This window comes from Sarcophilus harrisii, chromosome 4, assembly GCF_902635505.1.
Source record: "Sarcophilus harrisii chromosome 4, mSarHar1.11, whole genome shotgun sequence".
In the NCBI taxonomy this organism is placed as follows: Eukaryota; Metazoa; Chordata; class Mammalia; order Dasyuromorphia; family Dasyuridae; genus Sarcophilus; species Sarcophilus harrisii.
In genome coordinates, this window is record NC_045429.1 from 93762511 (window position 1) to 93775672 (window position 13162).

Below are 13162 nucleotides of genomic sequence, written 5' to 3' on the forward strand. Positions count from 1 at the left end.
GGCGGCTACCTATGGACAACCCTTCTTAGGAAGTTTTTCCTGATGTCAAGTCTACATTTTCCACTTTCCAACTCCTTACCTATGGGCAGAGCCTGCTAAGGCTCTTCTGAGATCCACTGAAATCCACTTTGACATGATATTTCAGATAACTGAACTCTCTGTTCCTCAATATGGCTCTGTCTCTATCTGTTTCTCTGTCTCTGTATCTTTCTTACTCTCTGTCCCTTTTCTTTACTCTAAAACCATCCCCTTTCTGTCTTCATAATTTCTTATAGCACAATCATATTCCAGCACAGTCATATACCACAACTTGCTCAGCCATTCCCTAGTTGATGAGCATCTCCCTAATTTCCAATTCTTTGCCATCATAAAAAGAACTGCCAGAAAAAATTTTATACATAGAGTTCCTTTTCCTTTTCCCTTGATCTCTGGGAGTATGAGCAGTATTGCTGAGTCGATAGGTACATACAATTTAATAGTTTTTTGGACATGGTTCCAAATTGCTTTCCAGATTGGACTAGTTTAAAACTCCACTATAAGTGCCTTAGGTACCTTTTCCCCCACACTCTTTCCAGCATTTTTAATATTCTTTTCTTATAGAATATGGGCAAACCCTGAGAATCAAAAATTCTGTGCTAAATCTTGAAGCTTTGCCACCTGCTTCTAGATAGGTGTACCAATAGACCTTGCGAAACAGAAAATCCCACTTCTTTACACAATCAAGGAGGCAGGCCTTGGTCCCAACACATTTAGTTCCCCTACTCTTCCCAAGAAAAATAGTGGGAAGGTAATAAACTGGAGCAAATCTAGGGAGCTTGGAATGCTAGAGGAGACTCATTTTGTATCAGTCCCTCCTAAATTACCTGCATTACAAGAAATGGCAATTTAAAAAATTAAAATATTGCACTAGCTTAATAAAGTTTCATGCCTAAAACAGTTCTCCCTGCTACTTGTAATTTATTACAACTCTGATGCAAAACTCTCCTCAATAAGCAGGGACTTAAACTTCCACTGACCCTTTATTCAGACTTCCAATGGGGAAGATAAGATTTTAGGATAAGCAGGAAAACCTTCAAAATTGTCTCTAATTGTCTTCTCAACGCTGACCAAGTTGAGGTGGCAAAGATAGACAGACAAGAAGGGAAGGAAGAATTAGGGTGTTATAATCTAATTAGAGCCTGAATTTGTAACTGAAATATATATTTCCAAATTGTGGTTTGAAGGCTTTTGCACATGTTGAAATATTTTAGTGGGTTTTTTTTAAATGTTGGGATGGGGTTTGTAGCTCTTTAGGATTAAAATTACATGAAAAGAGTAATGAAGACCTTTAAAAAAAATTAGTCTTTTTCCTGGAGGTAGACAGATTCATTGTTTCAGTAGAAGGTGATTTCACCCCCTAGAGGATGCTAAGAAAATCTCAAAGCAAAAGAGAGGAAAAAAAACGTTAAGCAAAATTAAATTTTAGGATATTGTAGCCACACGATTGTATTTTCTTCACTGAATGATTGAATAAAACTTATTGTTTAGATAAATTAGAAGCAAAATTTCTTAAAAGAAAGTGGAATAGATCATGTAACTCAAAATTTGAATAGGAGAGATTCAGTGGAATTAGATTGTAGATGACTGGGAAACAAGATGATAAAGTAGTGAAGGTAAGTGAAATGACAAATTAGAAGGTTTTGAGGTTTTGGGGGGTTTAATAAAAGTCAAGCAGAAGAGAAAAGCAAGAAAGTTGAGATGAGAGGATGAGAGATAGAAAATTAAAGTTAGAATCCATTTGTATTGATAATGTGAGGTAAGACTTTGAATTTAGGGAAAGGTTTGAGGAAGCTTTTTATCTCATGGACATAAAAAGTATATAAGAAACTAAGATGATTTGGAGAAATGCCTATTGGCATTTTAAGATTGACAGTACTCTATCAAGTTATAATATATATCAAATAGAAATAAATTTGCAGCATAGAATTATTTAGGGTATAGAATACTAAAATTCTTTCCTTGAAGGAACATTTTCCCTAAGGAAACAAATCTAGTTAAATAGATTTTATAAGTAAACTAAGTCAAGTTACAGATAAAACACTGCAAACTCCTATATTTAGAACACTACCAGGCTACATTTAAAAATCACAATGGCTAATGGAAAGGAAGGGATTTATATGTCACTAGAATAATCCCTGGAAGCTAGGTGGTACAATGGATAGAGTACCAGGAGGATGTGTTGCAATTTTTATGTGAGGGATATACATTTACATTATTGTTTATGATTTTCACATTTTGGAGTGCATCATGGACCCCAAATAAGGGAAATGAAAATGTTAGATGCCACCACAAATCTGTGGAAGATAACTGAAAGCAGTGGTCTCTTGGGAAAATTGAGATTTTGAATACTACCATTTATTACTATAAATTCAGAATTGTCCTTAAACTAAATTATGTGATTTTATTTAAAGTGAAATATGTTCTTCTAGTAAGATAATTATGGTGTTTAGTCCTCTACAAGTGGATTAGACCTTAATGCAAAATATACTTGATATTATTAAAGCAATATGCTTAGAAAATATATGGGAAAGAATTAAAAATATAATTGCTTCAAAATTATACTGCTTTTTGAATGCCATTAATATAGAATATACCATATTGATAGAATATTTTCTACATAACATGATTTTTAAAAATACATTCAACTGAATTGATGTTACTTGACTAAAAATTAATTTTGTTTGTTTTAAACTTTATAATGTTTATATCATTGTGAGACTTCTAATTTTTCTTGTATTGTAATTTTTGGGAAATCACTGTATAAGATAATGCTATATATTTTAAAAATGTTATCGAGAGTGATATAATTGTCTCCTAAAATTTAAGTTCTCTTTTAATCTGGATGCTGTTAGATTAAGAAATGAAGTGTTAGAAAATGTGGTTACATCATTTCAAAACTGCTAAGTATTTAATTGTATATATTTCATTTAAATAACTAATTATGATAATTGACTGGGAAAATACAACAGATTTTGCAGGTTCTCTTATCTATGAAGTGTTTTGGGGACTTACCAAGTTCCTTGGGACCTTCTATTTGAGCAAAGTTATAAATATTATTAGCCTGGCTGACAGCATATTGTGAAAATCTCAAGTAATGAGGTGGCTTAATAAGAAATTAGGACCTCTCACAGTTGAAGTAATGGGTTGTACAAGTTTGTTTTATAAGAATGGATTTTTGTCTAATAGATTGGCCACTGCTTATTTTTTGAAACTTTTATGTATTTATTGATTTTAAACTTAAATTGAAAATAGGAAGAGGAAAAAACAAAACAAAACAAAACATTGCCATAGGTATAGCAGAGTATAAAAGAGGATTCATGATATAAAGCAATAAGAAAGCCCACCTATAAAATAAATACTACACATTGTGTTCAGACCTGTCATTGCTTATTAAAATAGTAGAATTGGGTCTGGAATAGTGTTATTAAAGTTACACTTTTAAGCCATTTTAGTCTCAATAGACTCCAGATTTAAAGATTTTGTTTTGGATTTACGTGGATATAAATCCAGCATGAAAGCTTATAGTGGATCAGATCTTCCTGATTCCAAACCTGGTATTCTATCCACTGTTCCACTTAGCTGCCTGGGATTATTTTAGTGACAAATAAATCTCTTCCTTTCATTTAGTTCATTGTGACTTCCTTTAAATGCAGCTTTGTAATTTTTTAAATGTAGGATTTTGTAAGCTCTTTTTGTTACCTGAGTTTGTTTACTTACAGAGTCTATTTAACTAGACTTGTTTCCTTAAGAGAAATACGAGTTTTTGATTTTGTTCTAATTTAATTTGTTCAACTTTAATTGAAGAAAGCATTAGATACTGCATTTGTTTTACTAAGCCTATGTTACTTTTATGATCTTCTAAACCATAAAGGTGGTTATAAGTTTAAAAATAAAATTCTCTGCCTTTCTGATTTTCTACATACAGACTTTAAGTTTTCTATATAAAGACTTGTTAAAAAGTTCAATCTTGGGTCAGGGTTAGGATCCTGAATTTTTGAATCCTGAATCTGTGCTTAATTTTTTTTTTTCCTCTGAGATTTTTACCTTTATGATTTCTGTGTCTTGGTAGATTTTTTTCTCCAGCAATAACCTACCATCCAAACTCAAAGTGGACACATTTCTCATTGTAAAGTTTTTTTTTTCTTTTCTATTTAAAACTTAAATAAAAAATAGAAAAAAAAAAAACAAAATAAGAAAAAACAAACAGAAAAAACCACTCATATGCACAGTAGAACATATCCATTTCAAGAAAGCATATATAATAGAATGCATTATATTCAGAACTGTCCATCTTTTCTTTGCTTCCTTGTAGGTTTTTTGTTGTTCTCTACTGTGCACTTTTTATTTTATTCTTTTTTCCCCCTTCCTCCCTACCTCCCCAAGAAGGCTACCATTAATCATGAATGTATTTATGTTTACATATACACACACATGCAATATACATATATACACACTCATGTGCACACATACATATATACACATAGATACATTCATACATACATATACATGCATTATCTCATTTCCTATCCTTCTAACTCTTGTACTTTACTACTAACTGCTAACTTGCCTTGCTATTACTTAACCTCACCCACTCCACCCCAAGGATCCCTCCTGTATCCTCTCCCCCTCCCTTTTCCCTCTTTATCCCTTTCCCATTAAATCTGTACAACTTAACTTATTCCCATTAATCTACACATCTTTCTATATCTCACATTAACATATTCCCTCCACCTCTTATTTATTAAATTTTGGAGAGTGTTATACTGTGTTATACCTGTCTAGGTGTGTGTGTGTATATATCTTATTATTAAATTTACTTTTTATTAAATTACTTTTTTAATTATTAAATTCCTTTTTAGAATCACATCATAATCAGCTCTACCCCAATCTTTCTTTTTTTTATTATTTATTATTCAATTACTATTGACAATCTTAGATATATGATTTACATTTCCATGTATAAAACATAGTTTGTATGGACATGTATACATACATTGTATTTAACTTATACTTTAACATATTTAACATGTATTGGTCTACCTGCCATCTGGGGGAGGAGGTGGAGGGAAGAAGGGGAAAAATTGGCACAAAAGGTTTTGCAACTGTCAATGCTGAAAAATTACCAATGTGTATATCTTGTAAAGAAAAAGCTATAATAAAAAAAATTTTAAAAAATAGTTTGTCCTTATTGAGTGCTTTGAAATTAGAATTTGATGTAGATTCTTATATGTCAAATTTTCTATTGAGTTCAAATTTGCAACAAAATCCTGCGAATCTGACAATTCATTACATGTCCACTTTTTTCATTCAATAGTACACTTAATTTTCCTGGATATAATATTTTTGGTGGCAATCCTTGCTTCTTTGATTGTTGATGTATGTAATGCAAGACGTGTGGTCTATTATAATTGCTGATAGTTCTTTTGTGACTCTAATTGTAACTTAAGCATATTTAAATTTGATTTTGTTATTGTTGTTGCTTCTTGTAAAATTTTTTCTTTAATCTGGAGGTTTCAAAATTTAGCAATAATGTTTCTGTATGTTTTTCTAGCAGGACTTTTTTTCTTTTTTAAATTTCCTTTTTTTAAAAAGCTTTTTATTTTCAAAACATATGCACGAATGATTTTTCAGCATTGACCCTTGCACAGCCTTGTGTTTCAGATCCCCCCCTTCCCCCACCCCTTCCCTAGATGGCAAGCAATCCAATGTATGTTATACATGTTAAAATATATATTAAATCCAATATGTATAAACATATTTATACAGTTCTCTTGTTACATAAGAAAAAATCAGATCAAAAGAAAAAAATGAGTAAGAAAACAAAATACAAGCGAACAATAACAAAGAGTGAGAATGTTATGTTGTGATCCATATTCATTTCCCACCGTTCTCTCTTTGAGTGTAGATGGCTCTATTCATCACAATATCATTGGAACTGATCTGAATCATCTCATTGTTGGAAAGAGCCATGTTCATCAGAATTAATTGTCATACAGTCTTGTTGTTGCTGTGTACAATGATCTCCTGGTCCTGCTCATTTCATTCGCTATCAGTTCATGTAAGTATCTCTAGACCTCTCTAAAATCATCCTGCTGATCATTTCTTATAGAATAATAATATTCCATAACATTCATAACTTATTCAACCATTTCCCAATGATGAGCATCCGTTCAGTTTCCAGTTTCTTGCCACTACAAAAGATCTGCCACAAACATTCCTGCACATGTGGGTCCCTTTCCCTCCTTTAAGATCTCTTTGGGATATTAGCCCAGTAGAAACATTAGCAGCATTTTCAGTGGTGATTGGTGGATTTTTAAAAATTTCAACTTTCTCCTCTGGTCTATCACTTCAGGACAATATTCTTTGAATACTTCTTGTATTATTGTATCAAGGTGTTTTTTGTTTGTTTGTTTGTTTTATTTTGGTTTTTTTTGGTCATAGCTTTCAGGTAATCCAATTATTATGTTTTCTTTTCTTGATTTGTTCTCCAGATCTGTTGATTTTCTTATGAGATGTTTTCATTCTTTTCTATTTTTTCATTCTTTATATTTTGTTTTATTATTTCTTGGTCTCTTAAAAATTTTACTGACTTCCCCTTGCCCAATTCTAATTTTCAAAACTTCATTTTTCCCCTTAAGATTCTGGATCATTTTTTCTAATTGGTCGACTTTCTTTTCATAATCTTGTTTTTCTTGGATTGTTCTTTTTTTAGTTTTTTCTCAATCTCTTTCAATTGATTTGTAAAGTCTTTTTTGACTCTCTCATTTTTTTTTCACTTCAGTGTCTTCCTCTAAAGATGAACCCTTGTCTTCCCTGTTCCCACAGTAAGTTTCTATGGTTGAGTTTCTTCTTTTTTGCTGGTTCATTTTTTAAAAATAAGTATTTGTGTAAGCATCTCTAATAGTGGGATGGGGGATGGTGTCTCTAGTTTCACTTCAGCTCTCCCCTCTGACCTGGAACCCCACACTAAGACTTCCCTGCTCCAGCAGAGTCCCTGCCCCCCTGCTTCCACACCCATGGAGTGGGCTGGTTCCTTGCTGCCCAAGGCTGCATTTTGCTTTGCTGGGCCTGAGGTTCCTAATCAGCTGAGGTTCCTTCAGCTCTGGCTCTGACTGGACTCCCCTCACCATCCCAGTTGAAAGTTCCTGGGTTTCTGGCTGACACTCCCCACTGGTGTTTTTGGGAGTTCTGCCCTAGTCTGATTTGTTTCGGGGGTCTGTTTGTCCTGAGGCACAATTTTGTTCTCTATGAACTGACCCCTCCCACCCCCCAGAAGGGGGTTTCTTCAGGGGCTGAATCACAAAGTGTCTCAGCCTCTCCCAACATGGGATAATTTGGTCATGACACCAAGTGACTCTGGGTGGGGGTAGAACCGGGTCTATCCTGGGGTTGAGGACACTGGACATCTCCACTGCCACACCCCCCTGTGTCTAGCCCCACCTCCTCTGTCCCTTAATTCTCTGCCCCAGAGGCTGGGTCTTCAGGCTTGATTTTTGTAGTGGGGGTCTCTGAGGCTCTGGGGAAGGGCTGACACTGGCCCTCAGTCCCTGGCCCTGCAGCAGATCTCTTGGCAGCACAGAATGCAGCCTGCCCCATGACCCCTTACTGGCCCCCTTAAGCTTCCGGAGTCTGGAGTGCCCCAAGGCCACCGGCTGTTGTCCATCTGTCCCGGCCCAGCAGACTTCTGCAGCCTGGATTGGGGATCTCCAGAGAAAAGGAGGAAACGCCAAGGTGGGATGGGCCTTCACTGGAGGGGTGGGGGAAGGGCCGAGGGGGCTGCAGGTGGCAGTTCATGGGGGAGGGGACAGCTGGCTGGGTGGGGCAGGGATCGGCTTTGAGTTAACCTTCCTCTTGAATTCTGGGGGTGTTGAGTCAGAAACACAGCAGAAGTTTCCTTATCTTTGGCACATAATTTCTGTTTGGAAGCCTTCTGAGACTCAGTAAAAAAAACATCCAGGCTGCCATCTTGTTGGTCATGTGACCCAGAAGCTCTCCTTTCCCCCTTTATTTGCTGTTTATCCTGTTTGTAGTTTGTTTGGACACTGCTCTTTGTCTACTGTCTCCTCCTTTAACTGTAAGCTCCTTTTGGGCAGGGAAGGTCTTTGCCTCATTTTGTATCTCCAGCCGCTTTAGTACAGGGTCTGGCACAGGAGGGGATGATGATGGTGATGAACCTTTGTATAGCAATGGGCCCTGTGCTGGCAAGCCTCTGAGCGTTAGCTCAACTGCTTCTCACAATGGCTACCTACACCCCTCGCTGCTGCTAGTGCTGCTATTACCACTAGTACTACTACTACTACCACTACTACTACTAGTATTATCACTACTAGTATCACTACTAGTACTACTACTACTACTATTATTATTACTATTACTACTGTCACCTCCACTACTACTACTACTACCACCACTACTATCATTATTATTTACTATTACTACATTGTCACCTCCACTACTACTACTACGACTACAACCACTACTATTATTACTACTACCTCCACTACTAGTATTATCACTACTAGTACTACTACTACTATTATTATTATTACTATTATTGTCACCTCCACTACTATTACTACTACCATCACCACTACTAATATTATCATTACTAGTACTACTACTACTATTATTATTACTATTACTACTATTGTCACCTCCACTACTACTACTACTACTACCACCATTACTACTAGTATTATCACTACTAGTACTACCACTACTACTATTATTATTACTATTACTACTATTGTCACTTTCACTACTACTACTACTACTACCACCACTACTACTATTATTATTATTACTATTGTTACCTCCACTACTACTACTACTATTATTGCTACTACTACCACCACTACTACTGCTCTTATTACTACTACCATCACTACCACTACTAGCCTCCTACTATAACTTCTACTATTATTATTATTTATATAGCACCTACCATGTGTCAGGCATTATGATAATTATTTAAAAAATATTATCTCCTTTGATCTTCACAACAATCCTGAAAGATGATAATAATAATAATAATAATAATAATAATAATAATCAGCATTTATATAACACGTCCTATGTGTCAGGCATTATAGTGGTTTACAAATATCCCATTTGCTCTTTACAACCACCTTGCAAGGTAACAATAATAATATTATGACAACTACTACACTAACCAACATTTATTTATATAGTACCCACTATATGCCAGGCACTGTGCCAATTGCTTTACAATTATCTCATTTGATTCTTTTGACAATGACCCTGTGGAGTAATAATAATAATATAACTACCACTACTACTACTACTAATAATGGTAGCCAACTTTTATATAGTGTTTACTATGTACCAGGTTCTGTAATAAGTATTTTACAAATATAATTTCATTTGATCTTTACAACAATCTTGAAGGTAATAATAATATTACCTTAATAATAATTATAATTATGATAGTTACCATGAATAATAATAGCTAACATTTATTTATATAAAACTTATTATGTGCTCAGTGATTTACAATTATCTCATTTGATCCTCATGACAATGATACTCCTAAGTAATAGTAGTAATATTAATACCACAACTAATAATGATAGCCATCATTTAAATTGTGTCTACTTTGTGCCCAGCACTGTGCTAAGTGCTTTACAATGTAATCCGACTTGACTCTTACAACTACTCAAAGAGGGAGGAAGGTATTGTTATTCTCATTTTACAAATTAGGAAGCTGAGGCAAAGAGGTTAAAGCAACTTGTAAGTCCCTTTTTTTTTGAGGTAGGACTAGAACTTGGGTGTTTCTGACTCCAGACCTGGTGCTCTGTCCTGGTGCTCTGAGTCACTTGGCTGGCATTTAATAAATGTTTATTGATTGGCTGGGATATAACCCACACAAACAAAGAGTTTGTGTTGCTGGGTGAGTCCTTGATTATTTTTAAGAGAACAAGGAGTGTTAAGCGTGAGTACCACTGGACTAGACTAGTAGTACTAATGATAACAGCAATGATAATAAATAGCTAACATTTACTTAGTGCTTTAAAGTTGGTGAAGCATTTTAAGTAACCCATCTCATTTGATCTTCATCGCTACCCCATGAGTGGGCGCCATTATTGTCCCATTTTACTGCTAAGGAAATTGAAGTTGAGAGCAGTTAGATGCTTAGCCTTGGGTCACACAGAAGAATAGTCTGAGGTGGGTCTTGAACTCAGCTCTCCTTGACCCTATCTGGTTGTTCAATCCCCCAGAAGCATGTTCTGTGGGGACCGAGGATTGGGGAGAGGGACCTGCACTGTTTGTGCATTATGGTGGTTCCACTTTTCCAGCTTGTCTGAGTCTTCTCACTGATCCCCTTTTCCAGGGTTCCTCCCGTCAGAAAATGAAGCCTTTAACTTCATTTTAGGATTTCTAAAGTCTAACAAACAGGTAGGAACATCTTTCTGGATCGTCCTGGGACTGGAGCGTGGGTGGGAGCGCGGCGGTTGAAAGGAGTTCGTCCGCATCCCCTCCCTTCTCCATGGCTTACTTTGTCTGACTACGTATTCTATCCACCCACTCTGTGTTCTGTGAACATTATTCTCCTTGGGGAGAATCCCTGAGGATTAGGCAATTGTTCAGTGCTCTTCTCCCCTCCTCACTTCACCAAAGTGTCCCGCAGTGGGGACAGTAAGTGTGTTGGGTTTGGGATCAGAGGACCCAGGCTTGAACCCAAGATCTTCCCCTTTGTGTGTGACCCCCGTTAGATTATGAGCTTCCAGGAGGTAAGAAGCGCCTTTTTATTTTCTTTGTATTCCGCATTTAGCACTGTGCTTGGCACACAATAGGCGCCTAATAAATGCTGAGTGCAGACTGACTGACTGATTTGGGCAAGCCACTTCAGCTCAAGGTCCCTTCCAGCTCTCTAGCTGTGATCCCTTCTATCTAGCCTCCCTAGACATGGGTCGTGCATACCTCCTCCCAAACAGAATGATTCCCTTGTGTTCCTTGAGGATGAAGAGCTGCCCCTTCTATGACAGACTTTGATGAGGGAAGAAGTAAGCACTGTGTTGGGGAAAAGTAGGAAGAGCATGGACTAGATCCACTTGGTTCCACGCATCCCCTTTGGGATCCATTACAAAATAGTTTGAATGAGGGAGAAACAAGGGAAAAGGCAGGAGGAAGGCTGGGTGAGTGTATCGTTCTAGGATGAAGCCACGAAGATGACATTCTTGAGTTCTGTGAACATCCTGTGCAGTGCTGTGAAAAGTCAGGAACACCGCAATATGGACTACTACTGCAATAAATCCATGTTGGCCGAGAGAGTGGAGGTGAGGACATCTTTGGGGGGAGCAGGGGAGGAGGAGTGGATTCCTCCTAGTCCGGATGTGAGTCTTTTGAAAGCCAATCATGGAAGATTTGGGAACCCGGGGAGCATGGGAAGGGGAGGGGGGACAGGTCTTGGGCTGGGCAGCCGGGTCTCTTGGAGGGGAGTTTTTGGCCATCTATTCTTCCTGGATCTTTCAGATGTTGATCATTGAGGAGCCTGTTGATATGCTGATCAGTTCTTTGAGACAACAAGCCATGTTCTGCATCATGGAAATGAGGTACCTGCCCTCCCCTGGCTTGTTCCATTGGTCAAAAGGGGACCCTCTTAGAAATTTGGGATGGAGGGTGGATGTTCTTGCAACTTCTCTTTTTTCCATGGATATCTGGCTACTAATGTCACTCTCTTAGCATGGGGGCAGGAGTGGGGAGAGGGACCCTCACTTGGGCAGGGATGGGTGATAGATGATTAACAGCTGGCTTTCTGATAAAACATAATATGCATGACATACTTTTAAGTTTAATATTAATTATTAACATTTCTCCATCGATTTCTCAAATTGAGATAATCAACAAAACAATAAATCGAATCCTAATTTGTAGCATTTGTTGATTTCTGAGATGTAGGTACTCACAATGAAAATTTAACAGTCTGCTCTTTAGAGTCAATTTCTCCAGCACACACCTGTTTGAGAGTCAGTATGAACTCAAAACAGTCTGGGAATATCCTGGGAAGTCCAGGCCTCTGGACCTTGACCAGGACACCCAGAACCATTCATTCTTCTCTGAAGGATAAATGGAACAGGTTTCTTCCACAGGTCACTAAACAAATAATCAAATGAAAACACCCACTCTGGTCCTACTTCAGTTAAGAGTCTCCTTGTTATCCCATTGCCTCCTCCAACCCCAGCCATGTGAACCCAAAGTTCCAGCCCTTACAAAGGATGGAGTTGATACAGTCAGGTATCTTCAGCCTGTTTTCCTTGCCTCCCAACATGGAGACTGACACCAACAGGGAGATCGTTAGTCTATACAGCCAGGTAATTTCTACAGCTGCCCCTGCTTCCCCTGCCACCTGGTTTCCTCTTGGACTTCAATGCCCAAAATAAAGGGGAGGGTAGGGCTTCCTTCTGGCCATCTCTCAACCTTTATTGTTCACTCTGCAATTAGACTGTTCGAGCCTTGGATGAAATGTTACAAGGACTAATGACTGAAAATGAGGACCCCAGCATGCTGGTGTTTATTGAAATTGTGGAGGTGGGTAATGCTTCCCAAGGAGGTAATTTGTGGAAGAAATAAAAATGGCAGATAGGTGATGAGGACTCTGGGATTACATCTTACCTCCATGATTTACTCCCTCTGTGCCCTTGAGCATTTCACCTCTCTCATGCATAAAATAAGGTAATTAGATTATGATACTCAAACTCCCATCAGTAAATGGTATGAAGCTGGATGATTAGCTTGTCAGGTAAGACTGAAAAAGTTTTGAATATCATGGTATCATTACATCCACCAACAAAGTCTTATTCTGATGCTACCTGGCAGTGTTGAGGGTCATTTACTACTATGTATTATGTACCTAATCTATCCCATTGATCCACTGCTCTGTTTTTATCCAGTATCAGATTGTTTTGATGATTACTACTTTGTAATATAATTGAAAATCTGCTAGACTTCCTTCTTTCATATTAAAAAAAAGATACCTTTAATATTCTTGAACTTTTGTTCTTCCAGATGAATTTTACTACTATTTTTTTCTAGCTCTTTAAAATAATTCTTTAGTAGTTTTATTGGCATGGAACTGAATAAGTAAATTAACTTAGGTAGAATT

General features: G+C 37.0%; 1 protein-coding gene across 3 annotated transcripts in view; it reads left to right on the top strand.

Moving 5' to 3' along the window:
• The first annotated feature begins 7603 nt into the window (after window positions 1-7603).
• LOC100923971 (maestro heat-like repeat-containing protein family member 7) overlaps window positions 7604-13162 on the top strand; it is a 37372-nt gene continuing 31813 nt past the window's right edge. For 2 of the 3 annotated variants that reach the window (XM_031937112.1, XM_031937113.1), the window contains exons 1-6: window positions 7604-7770; window positions 10391-10455; window positions 11214-11336; window positions 11533-11612; window positions 12242-12371; window positions 12502-12588. In XM_031937112.1, the coding sequence (XP_031792972.1) occupies window positions 11229-11336; window positions 11533-11612; window positions 12242-12371; window positions 12502-12588 (405 nt within the window). In that variant the 5' untranslated portion in view covers window positions 7604-7770; window positions 10391-10455; window positions 11214-11228. The remainder of the gene's footprint in view (window positions 7771-10390; window positions 10456-11213; window positions 11337-11532; window positions 11613-12241; window positions 12372-12501; window positions 12589-13162) is intronic. The other variant, XM_023504066.2, reaches the window with a different exon arrangement.